Source organism: Podarcis vaucheri (genome assembly GCF_965113315.1).
Source record: "Podarcis vaucheri genome assembly, chromosome: 3".
NCBI classification, from domain to species: Eukaryota; Metazoa; Chordata; class Lepidosauria; order Squamata; family Lacertidae; genus Podarcis; species Podarcis vaucheri.
Window position 1 is genome coordinate 59,370,024 of NC_138761.1, and position 16,642 is coordinate 59,386,665.

General features: G+C 40.5%; 1 protein-coding gene across 1 annotated transcript; it reads right to left on the bottom strand.

Moving 5' to 3' along the window:
* Nucleotides 1-164: 164 nt before the first annotated feature.
* On the bottom strand, nt 165-15,839 carry GINM1 (glycosylated integral membrane protein 1). Its single transcript, XM_082215331.1, has 8 exons — nt 15,681-15,839; nt 11,456-11,506; nt 10,790-10,886; nt 8,270-8,421; nt 4,343-4,499; nt 3,669-3,799; nt 1,494-1,657; nt 165-1,069 (listed from the first exon to the last, which is right to left on the bottom strand). Exons 1-8 carry the CDS (start codon nt 15,798-15,800, stop codon nt 967-969), a joined length of 975 nt encoding a protein of 324 aa, XP_082071457.1. The 5' UTR covers nt 15,801-15,839; the 3' UTR covers nt 165-966.
* Nucleotides 15,840-16,642: the final 803 nt, after the last annotated feature.

Below are 16,642 nucleotides of genomic sequence, written 5' to 3' on the forward strand. Positions count from 1 at the left end.
CATCTGGTGTGTTTTTGTTAGGCATGTTCGGAGCAGTAATGCTGAAGGGTAGTGTAGCAACTCTGTGAAATAAACCACCCCCTGTAAAATATACGAAGCAAACCAGTTTTGCAAGAGTCGGGCCTTGCTGTCCTTGATAGACATGAATGATACAAGGCCTCCAGTTTCTCTCAACAGATAAGGATTTATTGTAAAGCTGTGATCGTACAAATCCATATGTAAAACAATTCTTAGTAAATCGGGATCTTGAAGACATTTTCTCTTGGGTAAGAGGCATTTATACTGTACTGCAACTTCAAGAAGTACAGTTTTACAAACACAACTTTTAGTGGGAAGAGGCCTTTTTAAAAAAATGACTGAATAAAGTGCTTGTAATGTTAGATTGCCTTTCATGCACCAAAAAGCACCGCACTAATACTGAATTTGCTGTAAGAGCAGGATGAAAGCTATCTCTCGACCTCTCCCATAAGGCACGCTTAAGGACAGCAGGCCTAAATTAGCTTTCCTTTTCTCACAGGTGTGTACAATCCTGTCCATGCTATTCCATGTTGCTGGGGTCTAATGACTTATTATTTTCATTGCTCTGTGGAGCTTAAGGCTGCAGTCTTAATTATGTTCACGTATCATTACTGAAATTTCAGGATGTTTCAAGGCAGCAGGTTATTTAGATTAGTGTGGCAGGTTCATGCAACCAGTGTAGTCGGGATGATTTTATGAGGAGATGGGAAATTACTTCATAGAAGTTAGAACTTGCTGAAGTCCTTATGGAAGGAAACTGCTATTTCCCCCCCCCCTTCTGTCAATAACTTATTAAGGTGGTTGAAGTGGAGATGTAGTCTTTGGGGCCTCTTAAAACATTTTAAAACATTGATAGTTCATAGTCTGTATAGGAAAGGGTACACAATATATTAAGAATCAAGTGTCAAATACCGTGTCAACAAATTCATACAATTAAGGTGAATGTGTTTAAATACATTTTTCCTCTATATTATCTGTCTTCTCTGGAATATCTGGAAGTAAGCTGATCCCGACCACAGGGACGACACTGAGATCAACCTGAAGGACTCCCCTGAAAAAGAAGCAGGTAGTCATTAAAATCTAGACTTCAGAAATTCAAGGTTTTTCTTACCAGTTGTCATGCCCAGTTTAACAGTGTTGTTTCAGCTTCAGAACTGAAAACTGTACAACAAAAACAAGTTTACTTCAACAGATATGTAAGCATGGTAAGCTAAGACTGTTAAAAAAAAGTTTGTCTTCTGCGTTTATAGTGCCTATTAGGAAGAGCAACTGTTCAAAACAGCTGCACCTGAAATATAATATATTGACCCTTTTAAAACCATTCTTCTATAATATTTTAGGAGAACTACATTTGTGGAACTGGACTATGCTCACAAAAATTTAAGCAAGGAAAGAAAACTGTAGTCAGAAATAAGCTGCTTTTTTTCTGAAGTAACAGTTTGCTTCTACAGAATGAAATGTAGAAAGGCATTTACCTGGGTTCACATGAGGGGCAAAACACTTTTAAGACTTTGATGATTAAAGCTGCTCCAACAACTCCAACAACAATGACCAACATTAGATCAAAGAACACTGGAAAGGACTGCAGCCAGAACCTGCAGAGCTCTTTTCTCAAGTATTCCACCCACTGGCACATCACCTGCAAATGCAACAATACTGCCAGTTAATTACCCATCACTGATGCCCTGATCCACTAAACACAGAAGGTGTTATATCTGTTTCAAATCTCAGACCATAGATCCTCTTTGGAAGCCCAACTGCTCCAATTTAAATGATTTTTTAGCTCTCAACCACTATTTATTTACTGATAAATAAACAGTGGGCTGACAGTAAAAGGTGGGCGTGAGTCACTCTTAATAAAGCATCTTTCACATCCCATTGAGAAATTAAGACTAGCGGGGGCGGATCAGACTGGTGGCTCTAGGCCTGCACTCTATCCAACAGCGGCCAGTTTAGAGGTGAAGTTTGCAAACACCGCCTGACAGCAGCAGCTTTTTCCTCTTCTATGCCTTCAGCACATGATATATATGCTGAATCCACACAGATACTTAGATCTTAAGATAAGTGAACAAAAAGAAGATCATGGAAGGAAAGTTTCCCTTCCCCTCTCTCCCCCCCCCCAGTTGCCAGAAGCTTCTCAAATTCCTTCTGTGCTTGCCTCATAAACTTACACTTGTTTTGGCTGATTTTGTTTTGTTTCCCTCCTTTGTTCAAAAAGGGTACTAACTTGCCTTTGACTGCTTCCTTGACATTGCTATTTAACCACACTGGCGTTCTCTTGGACTCGTTTGCACCTGTACATTTTTATCTGACTCTGTTATAATTATTGGGTGATACTGGAACAGCTCTTGATCTAGCAGAGGGGTCTGTTTATATAAGAGAAGGAGAAGTAATTGGTGCCAATTTACTACTTCTCTCTATAACCCCACCATGTCCCTCAAAAATCTGTTCCAGAGACTTGGGAGACCATTGGTGACAGTGTGGAAAATGGCTCTGGGGACTGCAGCAGTAAGCAGAATTTTTTCAACTTCCTTTGTAACTAACCTCTCATTTTTAGACACTTCCTCTTCTGAAATTGAATGCCACGCTACTGAACTTTCTGGGCAAGCTTACACTGATTATGAAATGCTGAATTTGAGAAAAAAGTATTTATTGTATCTAGAAATTTGTCTTTTTGTTATGACCTGATATTTACCCAGAGTGAGGATAATTTAAGTTGTCCATTATCACAATAGTTTCTCCTTTGGCTGCCTACCCAGCTTGTCTGTCTGAAAATCATCATCAGAGTTTTGGTCAGGAGCATAATAATATGTTCATAATATATTATTTTGGACGCCTGGTATTTCTGTGATTGGATTTCTTCTTTTATGATTTTAAATTTATTATATGTAATGTCCTCTTTGATGCAGACTAACTTCACTCCTAGTGGGGCCTGTGGATTTTTATACCCAGGAGTAGGAAACAGATTATCACCATTAGGTTTCTGATATTTTAACTATGTTTTAAAAATATGCTTTTCTTTAATTCCAGGAACTTTTAATTTGCTTATCTTGGATCTGAAACTTCTAGAATTAGCATACAAATACCAATACATTTTAGCTCAAGGTATATATGTCTTTTTTTGCACATGATTTTGACTATAATACAATTGGTTCTTAGTTTGGTTTCATGTTTTCTTTTTCATGTTTAAATTAACTTTTCTCTTTTGTGTTCAGTTACAGGGCAAGAAACATTCAGCTCCTTGATGAACATCACATATGTTCAATCATCTTGTAGAGCAGGAGGAAGACCATACTCCCAACCAGTAAGAGTTCAGCTGAATGTGCAAAAAGACACCTGTGCTCTCATATGCCAGGAGGAAAGGAGCTGAGAACACACAAGCTTGGCCTCGGGCACTGTGAATTCTCATCTCTGAAAGGTTCATGTACTCCCAGCTCTTGGCCTTCCCTACCATTGGGGTTTTGGGTTGAAGTCCCTTCTGCAATCAGAATAACTCTATGATATTTTTCGGAAAGGGTAGGGAGCAGTTTCCTCTGTCCCAGCAGTACTCTGCCCTGCTGTTTTGTTGTCCCCCACATAATTTAGGCTCCTGGAATGTCTCATGGGAATGCCCCACCCTACAATAGTGGTGTAACAGTAACAGAAAAGACCTTGTAAGAGGATGGAGGCTCTGTTCTGAGAGGAGTCTCTGGCAACTTGCCAGGCATTGTCTCTTCATCCACTGTAGTTTCTACTTGTCTTAGAAGGTAGTGACTGGTTGTTTGTAGTGGGCTTTCAATATCTATTTTTTAAAAAGAAAAGAAAGAGGTTAGCTTAACAAGTAGATGTCTCCCCACCTCCATAGATAATTCCAGGGGAAAGCAAGCAAGCAAAATAACAAAGTAATGCTACATTTTGAGAATATCCAAATATACCTGTGCATTTTGTTTCACAATACAACAGACTAAAAAGAATGACAAACAAACAAATTTGACCTGCCTTTAAAATTGAGGAGTCAATTTCTGGACATTTCCCATAAGACTTGAAAGACTTCTTAGCTGGCATTTTGGCTGATTCACTAGTTTGGGGATTGTTTTATCATTATTTGCTGCTTTCATTTACCAAGTTGTTCTTAAATGATGCACACCACTTAGAACATCGGAAAAGCAGCCTATAGACATTTTAAAATCAATCAACTTAAAATAGATTGGATGTTCTCCCTTTCGGTGTATGGATACTGAAAAGTAATACAGGAAAACTTAAATGAAAAGGCAAAAAATTATGGCAACACTTTCTGTAATGAAGAAGTCAAACCGGTTTGTCAGAGATCAGCATCACTGCATACCTTTTCCTGCAATGTTTGGAAGTGTGAACAAGATATCGTTGTCTCTGGGGATGGAATACAGCATGCTCTCCTTCAAAGGAACAGTGTAATTTGAGTGCCTAAGGACTCTTAAGTCCTTTACCAAGATGTCTATTTCAGTCACTTCATCTTGCTGAACCTGCAAAAGAGAGGTATAACTATTTATGAGTAATCCTCTTGAAACCGGAGCAGTAGGTGCTTTTTTGAAATGGTGAAAATAAAAAGGCAGATGTATAAAAGATAAACAGAATGCCAAGATGAAAAGTCTGTTTGATTTAGAACATAGGAAGCTGCCTTATACTGAGCCAGACCCATGGTCCATCTAGCGGAGTATTGTCAACACTGACCAGTAGCCACTCTTCAGGCAGGAGCCATTCCCAGCCCAAACTGGAGATGCTGGGGACTGAACCTCATACCTTTTCAAGCAATGCAGATGCTCTACCAGTGAACCATAGTTCTTCCTCGTTAAATAAAGATTCCACTCACTGTAGCCCTTTTTGGAGTCTCACTAAAGAGATATTAAGGTGAAGTGCAGGATGTGATATCGACTCTCTTCTAAAGAGCAACCCTGTTGAATTGTCTCTTGAAATTTGAAGGTTCATTATTGTTCCACAAGATGTGTATTTCTTTAAGGGCCAGAGCAAATAACGTGACCTAGTTTTACAGCTGTGAAGCAGTATAGCAGGTGCTGTTAAGTTCTGTTAATTAAGCTGTGTCAGCAATTGGGTATAGTATATAAAGAGCAGCACCTAGCTCTCTCAGTACCCTGGTGGTTGGGTTATGCTTATTGATATATTTAATGTAAAAGGAGTTTTTGTTTTTGTTATTAAAACCTAGCTAAAGTTATTTTGTGTTCCTTGTAATGTGTGGTCTCCCCAACAAGCTTTCTACAGTGCAACTAATCTGCAAATAGCCAACAAACCCATGCTCCTAATCTGTCATTAAAACATTACCAGGAAATGGGGCCTACCCACTACAACATAAACATGCTGAACATCTCTCTAGAATGAGGGCCAATGTGGGGAAGTATGAAAAAGCAGCAGTGTCATGTGGTATGGAAATGCTGTTTTGTTTTAAAGTAATTGAAGAAGAGAATCGCGAATAATTCTGTGCCAAATGTTAATTCCTGTATGAGCTGTCAGTTTCATCTGATGATCTCAATGCTAGTATTTCATGCATCTGGCTAATAGAACTATCCACAGAACAGCATCTGTTAGCTGTGGCCTAACTGATGAAGAAAGGAGCTGCCTCTGTTTGACTGGATGGGAGGGAATGAATGAATGGCTTGCTCCTTCCCCCTCCCTTCCAAACGATGCTCCCATACTTGGACATGACTGACCATGAACACATCAATTCCTGGAAAGTTCTGCCTCCTGAGTTCCAAAATCATGGGATGGAAGGAAGCTGCCCCCTCATTCTAATCCAAACACGGGACCCTCTACCACCACAACTGCACTCAGATAAGGAAGGAATACCCCACAGACTTAAATAATGGCACCCTTTTATTTTCAGTTCTGTGAATATATAGTATAAGTTGCCTTATACCGAGTCAGATTATTTTGTCCATCCAGCTCAGTATTGTTTACAGCTATCATGGTGCCCATCAGATGTTGTTGGGCTCCAGCATGGCCAGTGGTCAGGAAAGTTGGAAGTTATAGTCCATGGCATATGGAGAGTGGCATGTTAACTGCTCGGTCATCACTGACTGGAAGCAGCTCTTCAGAGGAAGCAGCTCCAGCCTACCTGGACTGCACCCATCTCCCTAAAAGGTTTCTGTCTCTGTGTGGATTTGAACCAGTAACATCCTGAGCTTTTCTAACATAACTAACATACAGCCCCACAAAGTTCCCTTTTCTGATCACTCATAACAATGAAGTTGCCCTTTCAGTTGCCACCAAGTGTCGGGCTGATTTTCACAGGGGCTTTTCACCAAGGACTCAAGGTGTTTCCCCTCCTCCCAAGTTGTCACTATAAAGGTGTAGAATTTTTGTTCTAATATGCCGCATTCTGAACTCAATGCAGAATAGAATTTACAAAAGTCCATGGGGATAAAAATGAGACAGGCATCTTGTGAATCACATCGCCTGGAATAGTATGGTAATGAGAAATCTTTAATAAATGATGTGTAAACTCTACCAAGTGCTTAACTGGAAGTAAATGACTCTGAATCAGTAGAACTTGTTTCCAAAGTGTCTGTTGCTGTTATTTCAGCTTCAGTAATTGTACTTAATATCCTGACTGGTTCTCCCTTAAAAGGGAAGAGAAAGAGCAGGCATATGTATTTTGAAGTATTTTTACCCTACTCTTCAGCTGAAAAAAGGCATTTAAACAAACTAATGGCTGCATTTATCACACTCAGAAATAAGCAGCAGACTGAGTGTAGTGCATAAAACAATGGGAGTGCTAAAAATAACACAACACAGACTTACTGGACAACAATTCCCCATTATGCATAGAATGCAACTGGATGGGGAAAGTTCTCTCATGCTGGAATTCAGAAAACGAAACTTTCTAAACAAATCACCAATCTATTAACTCTTTAGGAGGAGATGGGATGCCATGAGTGCTCACTGAATAAGTCTTGGCACCAAAATTAGAGCACCGTCATATATTAATTACAGAACTGGTTTGTTTATTTTCCTGCCCTTTTGTCACTAGTAATTCAGATCATCCTACCTGATGCCAACACTGACATGATGAGTTGTGAAGGGGGGGTGGAATCCAATCTGACTGTAAAGTGCTAAACCCTAACAATTTAGAGACATGTCAATGAAGAGGAATGTCGCAGGATGCCGTTTGTTGATGTAAGTTTTATCGTTCAGCCCTCTGCCAGGCTTTCAGGTGCCCAAGCTGGAATGCTGACATGATCAAGAATTACCTATCCACACTGACACTTCTGTTGAAACTTAGACTTGAGCATTGAACAGTAGAGTTGAAGCAAACAAATACCTAGTAGTTCACTTCACACTTAGTTCATTTCACATTTCTGAGCATATTGTATAAAACAATTAGAGCACTAAACACAATACAACACAGAATTACTGTAAACAGTACTGTACTGTACACAGTGGTACACAATACTCAACTGGGTGTGGCAAGTTATCTCATGCTGAAAATTTAAAAACACCATACATTTTAAGTAAATCACCAGGATACCAGAACTATTTGAGAGGAAGAGTTTTGTCACTTTTATAGAACTCAGAACCCTTTTTCTTTGAAAGCACTGTTATTAAATGTGTGTGGCAACAAGAAGAAAGAGAGTGTCTCTTTTGACAGTTTCTTGATTAGAATCATTAATTTCTGCAGTACAGGAGTGGATTTTACAATAAGATCAGACTACAGTTGAAAAGAGCTGTGTACTAGAAATTCTGTTAACAGGTATTAGGTCAATATCATTAGGTGACAGCAGCAGGGCTGGCTTTCCAATGGGTCCCAGTCTAGATGAGCTCTGTCTTCTCCCTGTCCCTGGAAAGCCCTGTTTGGTGATGATATACAGTATATATTGTTGTGGTGTTATGGTTTCTTTTTAAATCCTATTTGTTTTGTGGTTTTTAGTTCTTTTACTTATGTATATTTTAAAAGATATTTATTGTTGCTTATGTTACTCAAAATGTGGGGTGACTGCTGCTGCTGTTTAGTTTTAAATGTGGAATTTGTATTGCATTTTTTTTAGATTAATTCCTTTAGTAAACAGCTTCAATGTTTTTGTTTAAATACGGAGCAGAATATACTTAAAGTAAATAAATAATGTACTTGGGGTCCACTGCCCAAAGAGGACATATAATAGCATAAACATCGGACACCGTATCATATCATACAACTAAACTACCCATTCACGGTGGAACAAAGTGCTCCAATGAATTTAAAAACTGGCCAACAAATATAATAATTTAAAGTGGTATGACTTACCCGCTTTTCATCAATTTCTGTCACTTCCTCTTGAACAACAATCAATCGCAAGTTGGATCTGGATGCCATCGGCCATTCGTGGACCATAATGCGAACGCTGACAATTCCTAATCGCTCCTCTTCCTGTAGTGTTTCAGAGTTACTACTCTCCACTATCAATGAAGAACTGTGTGTCATATAGTGGTTATACAGAGAGATATGATCTCTAAAAACAAGGTACACATAAATGGGTGATCCGTGCATTTCAGATTAGATTTGGCTCCTCACTGCACTGGAACAGAACTGCTTGTTGCTGGATTCAAGGCAGCTTTCAAAAGAAGTGGTCATGGGCCAAGAGAGTACAAAGGTTTTCCTGAATGCAAACAAGAATACTTTTTTATCATCTGCGTATTTGTTTTCCTAAAAATCAAGTGGAAACACAAGCAGCCTCCTTCATTCCATAGGGTTCCCAAGAACTGAGTTCAGCACTGCATTCCCACTAAAGCTTGGACTTGTGAAAATTGGTAGCAGACAAAGGGGAGCAGGTATAGTGTTCAGATAAGTGCACACAGCAAGTGTCTAGGTAAAGGTAAAGTACCCCTGGACGGTTAAGTCCAGTCCAAGGCGACTATGGGGTTGCCGCGCTCATCTCGCTTTCAGGCCAAGGGAGCTGGCATTTGTCCATGGACAGCTTTCCTGGTCATGTGGCCAGCAGGACTAAACCGCTTCTGATGCAACAGGACACTGTGATGGAAACCAGAGCGCACGGAAACGCCGTTTACCTTCCCGCCACAGCGATAACTATTTATCTGCTTGCACTGGTGTGCTTTCGAACTGCTAGGTTGGCAGGAGCTGGGGCAGAGCAACAGGAGCTCACCCCATCATGGGGATTCAAACTACTGACCTTCTGATCGCAAGCCCGAGAGTCTCAGTGGTTTAGACCACAGCGCCACCCGCGTGTACCATGTCTACCAAGACCAATCTCCCCACGACTTTTTGGCACAAAAATGAAGGAAAGCAAATGATAGGACACTTGCTTCCATTCAATCATCCAAACTCCCTGCCCCAGGGGCAAGTACTATATCCTTGCTCCTATGGACATTTCTGTTAGGGAAGGAGCGGCTATCTTGCTGGCTTTGCACATGCATGCGTCCAACCCTGTTGGTAATATGTAGGCAGCTTCTATCCACAATACACAAGTCAAATCAGTCTTTGGAGTTTAAGACAAAAAAAAATAAGGGCTTGTTCCAACTACCACTATTTTCTTCTGCAAGAATTGGGGTATTTAGTGTCAGTTGAGACCCCCTCCTACCCTGACCTCCCTCCATCCCTCCAGTAAGGCAAAGTGGATGTCTGAATGCATTGTGGGAATTAATAACATGCACTCTTATTATACAACCCCAGAACCATTTTATATTATTATCTTGGAAATTTAACAGAAACTCAAACGTAAGGCTTACAGAACCAACAGCAGTTAGATTTTATATTAAATCAATACAAATTTGTATTGTGATGGTTTGAGAGTTGACTGCATCTGAGTAAAGAACAGTGAGAGCTCATTTCTAAATATGGTTATTGAGACATACTCAGTTCAAGAGAACTTACTTCCTTTAGAAGATCTATACTAATTTTTTTAAGCATAGGAGCACTTTTGCTGCATCCAAACCATGATGAGCCACTGCCTGGTCTCCTTAAAGTAAACCATGTTTACTTATTAATACATAATGTTTTAGGCTTTCAAAAGCCAATGCTTAAAACACATTAGCATGCCCTTAGTGCAAGAGCTGATCATAAAGGGTAGATGATCTCAGAACTTAACCTTGAGACCACCCATAACCAGTGCATCAAGAGACTACTCTGTGCATAAAATGTTCTTCCATAGAAAGTAATTGCTTTAGCTTCATTCATTATGTAAAATGTTGCCTGTACACCCAAATCAGGATGTTTCTGTCCAGGACAAAGCAGATTGGGAGGGGGTGGGGAAACAGTATTTCCATTTTCAATAACTACATTATAAAAATTACTAGGAAATCTTTTCAATCAAATCTCTAGTTCTAGCAGAGATTGAACTTAAACTAAGAAAGTCTACAGGAGAAGAAAGATTATCGGAAAGACTCTCCCAACATTCTATTATTATTCTTTCTTTTACACAACTGTATCTGGATATATGCCAGTTTAAGAAAGGAGACAGACAGGACTTATCAGGGTGGAGTCACATCCTTGCATTTATACTGCCTAGTCTACGGCACAAATTCTTTGCCTTTAACAAATAAATTAACTGAACAGGAACTTCGCTAACTGTTCCAGAAAGGGAAGGTTTGAACTCATTATTTTTTATGGGCAGAATATATGAGCACTGTGGATGAGAAATAGAGAGGGCACTCCATATTTTTTTCTATTTTAAATATACCTTAACAGTGGAGATTTATTTTTAACAGTACAGATGTGTATATAGTATAGTGTTATTTATTATACCATTATTCATGAGTGGTGAACTGCATGGAAGCACACAGCACAGGTAAGGAATTAAACAATACTTACATATTAAAGTCTGACATTTAATCCGAGCAACTCCACTCTTCAGCGGAAAGTCATTTACATACACCTGACCATTTACATAGGTAATATTAAGGATGACCTAAAGAAAATAACAGAATCAAACATGTTAAATGTCCACATTTTGTAATACAAGGTCAAGCACAATTGTTAAGATTATTTGATCTAAATAATCATTTTAGAAATTACCAGAATTCAGACATTAAGAAGTTAAGGCTGCAATCATGGAACTGACATTCAAGTGGTTATGGGATGCAGCTGGCACCAGAGGTCCCCCAGTACATGTTTGGAAAGCTCTGCAGGTGTAGATGTTTTGCTGGTGGTAGGGGTCAAAATGGAGTGAGCAAGGCTGAGGATCCACAGGATTCTGCATCCTCTCACCTCCATATTCCCTGGAGACACCCCAAAATGCTTTGCAAAGCTACACCAGCCATTCAGTAGGCATACGCAATTCCCACTGATCACAATCATCTTTTAGGGGAGCAAAACAAGAAGTCACATGGTGCCATCACTTGCTACCATCAACGGTACCTTCTACTCTGTATCTATCACAGATTAGTTAGACCCTAAATACATGCTTGATTTCCACTGACTGATCACAATCACAAGATAAAAGGCTAAGCTAAAGCAAGTACAGGAAGTCTGACATACCTGCCCATCCCTGTTGTTTTCCAGCATTGTAACTTTAATCTTGATGCTTTCCTGCAAGTATGAGAGAAGGAGAAAGAGGTTTCAAAGAAAGAAACATGTTACAGATTCCTCAATATGGCATCAACTAGGTAGCTGGTTCTATTTCCAGTTCCAAAACCCTTTCCAATATCAGTTTTAATCTATCAGTGTTTCCTATATATTCAAAAAGTAGAATATAATTTTATAAAAACTAGATAACAGACCTTTAGATTATGAAGAACTGAATACAACCAAGTTTTCAAAAGCTGTGAGATCTAGCAGTCAGTTGATCATGGTGTGGTTGGTAAAGAAAACGTATACTGTAATCTGATGAACAGGCACCAAGTTACTTCCACTTTCTGCAGTTTATCCTGATCTGTGCCCCAGATATTGAGTAATAATAAACATTGCATTCTACAATGCACAACAGGTTCTCATCTGAGTTGCTGGAATAGGTTTTTGTTTTTTAAAGGGACCCCTGACCATTAGGTCCAGTCGTGACCGACTCTGGGGTTGCGGCGCTCATCTCGCTTTAGTGGCCGAGGGAGCTGGCGTACAGCTTCCGGGTCATGTGGCCAGCATGACTAAGCCGCTTCTGGTGAACCAGAGCAGCACACTGAAACGCCGTTTACCTTCCCGCCGGAGTGGTACCTGTTTATCTACTTGCACTTTGATGTGCTTTCGAACTGCTAGGTGGGCAGGAGCAGGGACCGAGCAACGGGAGCTCACCCCGTTGCGGGGATTTGAACCACCGACCTTCTGATTGGCAAGTCCTAGGCTCTGTGGTTTAACCCACAGCGCCAGAATAGGTATTACACCAGTTGTATTCCATATCCAGGTTTTCCTATATTAAAACAACTGTCAAAATGATGGTATATTAACTATATCCTTATTTGTTGTATGTTCACATTATCCTTTAGCTGATGTGTGAGGAACTTTTGGCTCTCCAGATGTTGCAGTGCTACATCTCCCACCATCCCTAGCCATTGGCCATGATTGCTGGGGCTAACAAGCCAAAGGTTCCCCACACCTGCTTTATATTTTAATTAAAAAAATTAAGGCAACCAACTGCTTATAAGCTATATATATGAGAACACAAGTGCATGAGAGTGCCATGAATAGAGAGCACGTGCCACACTGTGACAAATGTCTAACTTATCAAAAGTTTAACCAATACTTTACTTCTGCTCTCTGCCTTACAATTCAATTAGCACCAGAGATGGAATCCAAATTACTGCTGGCATTTATATTTTCAGGAAAACAAAATAAAAAGCTCTTGGGGTGGTTTGCAGCTAGCAAACCTAAGTTTGCATAACCTCTCTGGAACTGCTTCATTTATTTATTGTTTATTTGTTTATTTGCATTTATGTCCTATCTTTCCTCCAAGACGCTTAGGAGAATGTGCATGATTTCCTAACCACCAAGAAGAGCTGGGCGGAGTCCATACTGTGATACGGGTTTCTTAATTTTTGACCTGGCAATTTATCACAAATCATGGGAGGTGGTGCATGTGTGCCCTATGCAAAAATCACAATGTGGGGGAAACCGTGAATCCAGCCAATGCCTCTACATAGCTCCATCCTTATTTCAGACATTGTGATATATTGGTATATTGTGATGTTGAAAACCAGATATCACCCAGCCCTACCACCAAGCTCATTTATCCTTACAATAATTCACTGAGGTACAGCAGTTTCAATGAACATCTTAGGTCTGAATTTTACCAAATGTATACTAGCCTGCATATGTGCTTCAGCTGATGGTATGCTGGCTTTGTATATATAACCTGGTTTATATTTCCTTTAACTGTCACCCCGCCCAGCACTCTTTCCCCTCCCCTCCTTTTATGCTGGCACATATTGTGAATGTTGTGATAAAACTTTAAATAATAAAAAATACAAATCAATAAAAAACAGTACTTTTCACATTATATTATTTTCACACACACTACACATCTCTTGGGTGTCCCAGCATTTTTTGCCCTGCCAAATACACACACTGCATGACTGGGTAGAGTATTTCTTGGGTGCACTTAATGACCCTTCAGTTCAAAACTCTCTATACCACAAAATTATGACAAAAAGGCCAGAGTTCACAATGTTCTCTTTGTGACGAATGCAAAGAATGACTAATTTCAACAGAACAAAGGGGGGGGGAGTCAACTGTGGAGCATATTCTACGTAGTTTAGAAAAATTTCAAGAAATTGTGCAATAGTGGTCATGTAGGAGGATTGCACCATAAGCAAATGACTGAACAGACATTTTATTATTTTGCCTTTCAATATCTTTCTTTCTTAGTCCTTTCCTCTAACAATTTTTCAAGAAGATATATTTGTAAAATAATTGTATTCTGAAGGTAAACTTCTACCAGCAGGTTCTAGTGGTGCAATAAGCCTTTCTGGAGGCTTTAAAATATAAGATGTAAAGATTACATGTTGAGGGTGAAAATGAGAATTCTTTGGGGAAGAGGGAGGTAGGGAAGTAGTAAAACAACTGAAGGAAGATCATTCCAGATTCATGGAATGAACACTAGCAGTGTTTTGCCTGAAGGACAGAACTTCTGAGCACTTTCCTCTTAGATATTCTCCTGTTGATTTTATAGTTCCTAGGAATCACTGAGATGGCTATAGAGGAAAACAAATCACAAAAGAACCTCAAAAATACTTCTTTTTGGCAGTCCAGACCCTTAGCAAGTCATGAACACCTGTACTGATCAAAATCTTTTTACCCTTATGTTTATGCAAGCAGCATCTACTTCTTAGGGGTTATTAAGAAATAAGTGCATTCTTTATATCAAAGTTTTATGATGTGTCAACTATTCCTTTGCTCTTTGTGCATTACGTACCACAAAGACACAGAGGGTGATTCTCACATTTCCTACTATTTCTTGCAAGTAGCCATCACCTTAGTAGTGAAGAGAATCACTACCGGAAGAGTAAATATGCACCACTCTTATAAAGAAGAGTCCCCAGACTCTTGCACCTTCCTTTTCTAAAATAAAAAATGCTTTCAAAAAGCAAAGTTATTGACTTTTCTAGTACAGCATATTCATGTGAAACTTCAGTTCATTCATAAACGATATAAAAAACATAGAGTGAATGTGTGTCTTATAAATGCTCACTTGAGGTATTTACTTTGCTAGTTCTTCATAAAGTGGATCTTTCCATATACTACTCCATCACACTGAAAACCAGGGATAAAGTTAATCCAAATCTAATCATTGCTTGTTCAAATGTTTGTGATGGAGATTTTGGGTTAGCTCTCTTAGCAATTAGCTAGCTATCAGAAGTTGAATCTTAAGTGCTTGAAAAGGACACTGTACCAAAACCACTCCTGTGCTTCAAGCTAACACAGCTATAACATGTGATTAACTTAAAGAAACTACTAGTAACACCCACAAATCACAGGATTTGTAACACCTACAAATCACTTAAACATTCCTCTTTATTTTCCACTCAAAAGCAATTTGTTTTTGTTGGATAGCTTATCATTAAAGGCTTCCGCACAGAAACAGTTGAGAATATCATGCTCTTCTCTCAACGCAGACCACATGCATTAAAGAAAGCACTCAATCCCAAAGTTCAAATCAGACAAATAAAATCTAATCTTGGTGTTACCTAGCCCAGTGGACATCCTGTATTCTCACCGCATATCCATTCGGTCCCTTGCATATGCCTGTGTGCATATATAGCAAGCACGCAGCTGACGTACTTCATACCAACATCCAAGCCACACAAGGCCTGATGCCACATCTTATGCAATTCTGCATACATATTAATATACACATCGCTCCTTCACGGGGCTGGGGTGGGGGAGGAAGAACCCCCCCCCCAAACACCTTCAAAGTGTACAAGCCTGAGCATTTCACACAGGTGGGCACTAGGGCACCATTTCGGGATGTCCACACGAAGCTCCTGCACGTCACACTCAGTCTTGCACACTCGCACGGCACCTTAGACAAGACAAACAATGCAACGCCGCCGCGCCTATCTACAGCAGCATGTCGCTTCCTTACTCCGAATTAAGGGGCAGATGAGCACGGAAGATTAGGGGCCAACCCACTGCATTTCTTCTTTCTTGGTTTTATCGGACTCCTCCGAGGGGTCCACTTCTGCTCGCCCCTCTTCCCCACTCCCTCCGTGTACTCTCCGTCCTGGTGCCGTCAGAATAAAGATGAGGCTGCCCGGAGACCCTTCCTCTCCCTTACCTGGCTATCGAGCTGGGAGAAAGCGGCTGTCGTCTCCGGGGCGGCCAGGCAGGAGGGCAGCAGCAGAAGGAGCCCCGGGAGCAGCCGCAGGAACTCGCGTGGCCCCAGCGCCGCCTCCATCTTGGGAGCCGGGAATTAAAACAAAGTGAAACATCAACAAAGCCAGAGGAGGCGGCAGGCGAAGCAGAGGCGGGGAGGAGTCCGGCAGGGGAGGGGAGGGGAGGGGAGAGGAGGAGGAGGAGACGGTAGCAGCAGCAGCCACTACAACACAACCGGGAAAGATGCAGGATTAGGAGAAGTGCTGCTGAGGGCAGGAGAAAGGCTGTGTCAAAAAGGTTTCCCTTGGGAAAGGCTTAGGAGTTGGAGCCAAACAGCCCAGAGGAGATTTGCGCGGGGGAAAGAGCAACCTGTCTCAGATAAATTAGTCCTCCTACCTCAAATTAGCAGAGATGAGAATAGGCATGCAGGTTTAGTCAGCAATAAATCCCGCTTTATTCAGTGTGCACTGAAGGCTCCTCAGCATCCATCCCCTGATAATGCCCACCAGAGCATTATCTTTTTGTGTATTGCCATACAGAGTTTTCCTCCGCCTTCGAATATTATTTAGGTGGGGTTAAAAACAGCAGAAATGAATAATGCTAAAAACAAAACAGAAAGTTGAAACAAAGCAAAAGGCAGCATTTTTACTTGGAAAACAAAACAAAACCAAATAAAACAGATAAAGTTTAAAAGCCTGGGAATTCAAAAAACGTTTTTTCTTGGCACCAGAAATACATTAGTGTGGGCACCAGGCAAGCTTCTCTGGGAGAGAATTGCAAAGTTGAACTGTCACCATGGGAAAGGCCATCTCTGTTGTAATTGCAGAGGAACCTGGAAGAGTAAACAATGCAGTGGCGACTAGCCATGATGGCTATTGCTCCCTGTCTAAGGTGAGAGGCAACGTGCTTCTGAATGCCAGCTGC